Source organism: Aplysia californica, unplaced genomic scaffold (genome assembly GCF_000002075.1).
Source record: "Aplysia californica isolate F4 #8 unplaced genomic scaffold, AplCal3.0 scaffold00174, whole genome shotgun sequence".
Lineage (NCBI taxonomy): Eukaryota > Metazoa > Mollusca > Gastropoda > Aplysiida > Aplysiidae > Aplysia > Aplysia californica.
In genome coordinates, this window is record NW_004797444.1 from 1,039,552 (window position 1) to 1,042,774 (window position 3,223).

General features: G+C 48.5%; 1 protein-coding gene across 1 annotated transcript in view; it reads left to right on the forward strand.

Moving 5' to 3' along the window:
- Window positions 1-3,045, forward strand: part of LOC101856656 — a 20,510-nt gene extending 17,465 nt beyond the window's left edge. Inside the window, exons 5-6 of the mRNA XM_013082431.2 lie at window positions 23-1,963; window positions 2,751-3,045. Of these exons, the coding sequence (XP_012937885.1) occupies window positions 23-1,963; window positions 2,751-2,963 (2,154 nt within the window). The 3' untranslated portion in view covers window positions 2,964-3,045. The remainder of the gene's footprint in view (window positions 1-22; window positions 1,964-2,750) is intronic.
- Window positions 3,046-3,223: the final 178 nt, after the last annotated feature.

Sequence of the window (3,223 nt, forward strand, 5' to 3'; positions counted from 1 at the left end):
CCCCACCCACTCCTCCCACCAGGTGATGAAAGTTGCCCAGGAACATCATGAACACCTCAACAGCCAGAGAATCTCTTCCAGCCCCAGCTACAGGTCTCGAACCCGAGTCTCCTGCATGCACGACGAGCTGGCCACCACCGTGCACAGGAGCAGCACAAGGAACAGCCTCCGGTTCCCGGAGAGCAGCAGGCGACAAAATGGCGGCGTGAATGGAGTGGAGGAAACTGGCGAGGAAAAACGCAACCAGAGACTTTTGGAGCATGAGGGGGCGGAGCAATGGTCAGCCAATCTGTCCAATCATAGTGATCCCAGAATACATCACAGCAGCGGAGCCCGGCCCGTAAATGCTGCCAAAACAGCCAATCACAAGACAGATTGCCGGTCTCCTATGTCTGAGAACGGTGAAAGCTCCCTGGAGCTCCAAAATCTTCGGTACACTTGTGGAAACGTTTGTCCTTCTGTCTCCAGTACCAACAACTCAACAACGAAACCGACCGACCAGAACGACCCATGGCAAAACCCCGACAAGAATGCCGACCGTGGAAGCGGTCTCAGCTCAGCGGAGCTCTTGACAGAAAACGCAGCAATAACAGCATCAACAACAACAACAACATCAGAAACAGCAACAACAAAAACAACAACATCGCTGAAACCACAAATGTCGAGTGAATTTCATCCTGAGTCAGGAAGAACCCTCGCTTGGGTTGAAAACGGCGTTACAGGACCAGCAAATGTCTTCGGGCCAGTCAAAAGATTCACAGTAGGTAATAATTATGATGATGATGATGATGAAGATGATGAGGATAATACGTCATTTTCAGGGGTGACTACAAGTCCAAACATGCTGGCACAGCTGGGGTCGATAGAGGGCACGAAACAACTGGTGGACTGCGCCATCGCTGTGGCCATTCCCTCATACAGGGGAAATATGACGTCACTGTGGTCAAGGCGGGTGTCTTATCCTAAAGATGTGGGTTCCCCTCAAACTGACCACAGACTCCGCTCCAGACAATGGGCTGACCACAACTCATTTGACCAGCGCGGACACAACCAAATCTCAGAGTCAGATGTATCCACTACGTCATCAAATAATCCTTTGGTGCAACCTAACCTCGCGTGGAGCGACAACACGCTGTCCATGTCCGATATAAGGTGCGTAGAGCACGAACCTGGACAGGGAGGAACAACGACAACAACAACAACAACAACAACAATAATAACAAAACCAAACCCCTCTCCCTCAATCCCCCAACCACATCACCAAAATCACCACCACCACAACAACAAAAAAACCAACAACAACACATCAACACAGAGCCAGCCATCGCCCAACACGCCACAGCGCCAACTAGATCTTCACGACCTCCGACCTCTGAACCCTGCCTACCCTCCTAACCATCAACACAACGAAGACAATAACACAGTTGTTACTGACAGCAGCCGTGCCTCAAAAGCGGACTTGTCAAATCCGATAGACAAGTCTAAAGTTTTATTACGAACATCTGCCCAACAACATCAACTACAAGAAAGTTCTAAAATTTCTCAAGAAGATCCAACTCGGAAACGTTTAAACGTCACACATTGTGCAACCGCAACCACACCTACAACCACTGCTACAAAAACGACAACAACACCAGCAACAACAACAACAACATCTACACAGCAAGGACACACCCACAGCAGCCCTCAGCACATCGCTAAGATAAGCTCGACGACCACACACAAACGTTTGACCGGCACGTCCTACAACGAGGCCACAACGCTCACGCCAGGCTCGGCGGCCGGGAGCCGTGACGTCACCACCGGAACGACCAGGAGGAGCCCGGGCGCCAAGGACACGCTGACACGTCAGAGCAAACAACGGAGCTACAGCGCCAGCAACAAGGCCGTCCGCTCCCTGCTCATCGTGGTCCTGGCTTACTTTATCTGCATGACGCCATTCAGCATTACCAAACTCTACAAGGTAAATGGGGGGTGGTTGGCGGGTGGTTGGCGGCTGGTAGGTGGGTGGTCCTGGCTTACTTTATCTGCATGACGCCATTCAGCATTACTAAACTTTACAAGGTAAATGGTGGGTGGTTGGAGGGTGGTTGGAGGGTGGTTGGCGGGTGGTTGGTCGGTGGTCCTGGCCTACTTTATCTGCATGACGCCATTCAGCATTGTCATTGTCACTGTCACTCTCACTGTCATTGTCACTGTCATTGAAATTGTTATTGTCACTGTCACTGTTATTTTCATTGTCACTGTCATTGACATTATTTTGTCATTATCACTATAATCGTCATTATCACTGTCATTGTCATTGCCATTTTCATTGTCATTTAAATTAATTCGCATTGTCACTGTCATTTTCATTGTCATTTAAATTATTTTGTCACTGTCATCGTCATTGAAATTAATTTGCATTGTCATTGTCACTGTCACTGTACATTGTCATTATCACTGACATTATCATTGTCACTGTCACTGTCATTGTCTCTGTCACTGTCTCTGTCACTGTCATTGTCACTGACATTACCATTGTCACTGCCACTGTCACTGTCATTGTCTCTGTCACTGTCATTGTCACTGTCACTGTCATTGTCTCTGTCACTGTCATTGTCACTGTCACTGTCATTGTCTCTGTCTCTGTCACTGTCATTGTCTCTGTCTCTGTCACTGTCATTGTCACTGTCACTGTCATTGTCTCTGTCTCTGTCTCTGTCACTGTCATTGTCATTGTCTCTGTCACTGTCACTGTCATTCATCAGGTGATCGTGGGCCGCCCAGACGCTCTCCCCGGCTATGTGAACCTGACAGCCAGCCTGTGCCAGTTCTGCAGCTCCGCCATCAACCCTCTCATCTACGGCATCTTCCGTCGGGACTTCCAGCGGGCCTTCCTCATGATTTTACGCCGCTTTATGGTCAGGGCGAGGGTCACGGAGCGACAGAGCCCAGACACGCTCTCCTACCAGCTGAACTGATTCATCTAGGTCGTTTAGTTTTAGTAAGTGTTTTATTTTACGGCACTTGCGACACAATAAGATTCATTCGGTAGTTATCATATTATTGTGTATATTGTGTGGTATATGTTTGTATATTAAGGCTGTAATTTATGTTTTATGTCAGGGGGTTTATTTTTTACGGCACATGTACCTTCGACATAATTTAGATTATCGAGAGGCGTCCACAGACAGACAGACAGACAGACAGACAGACAGACAGACAGACAGACAGACAGACA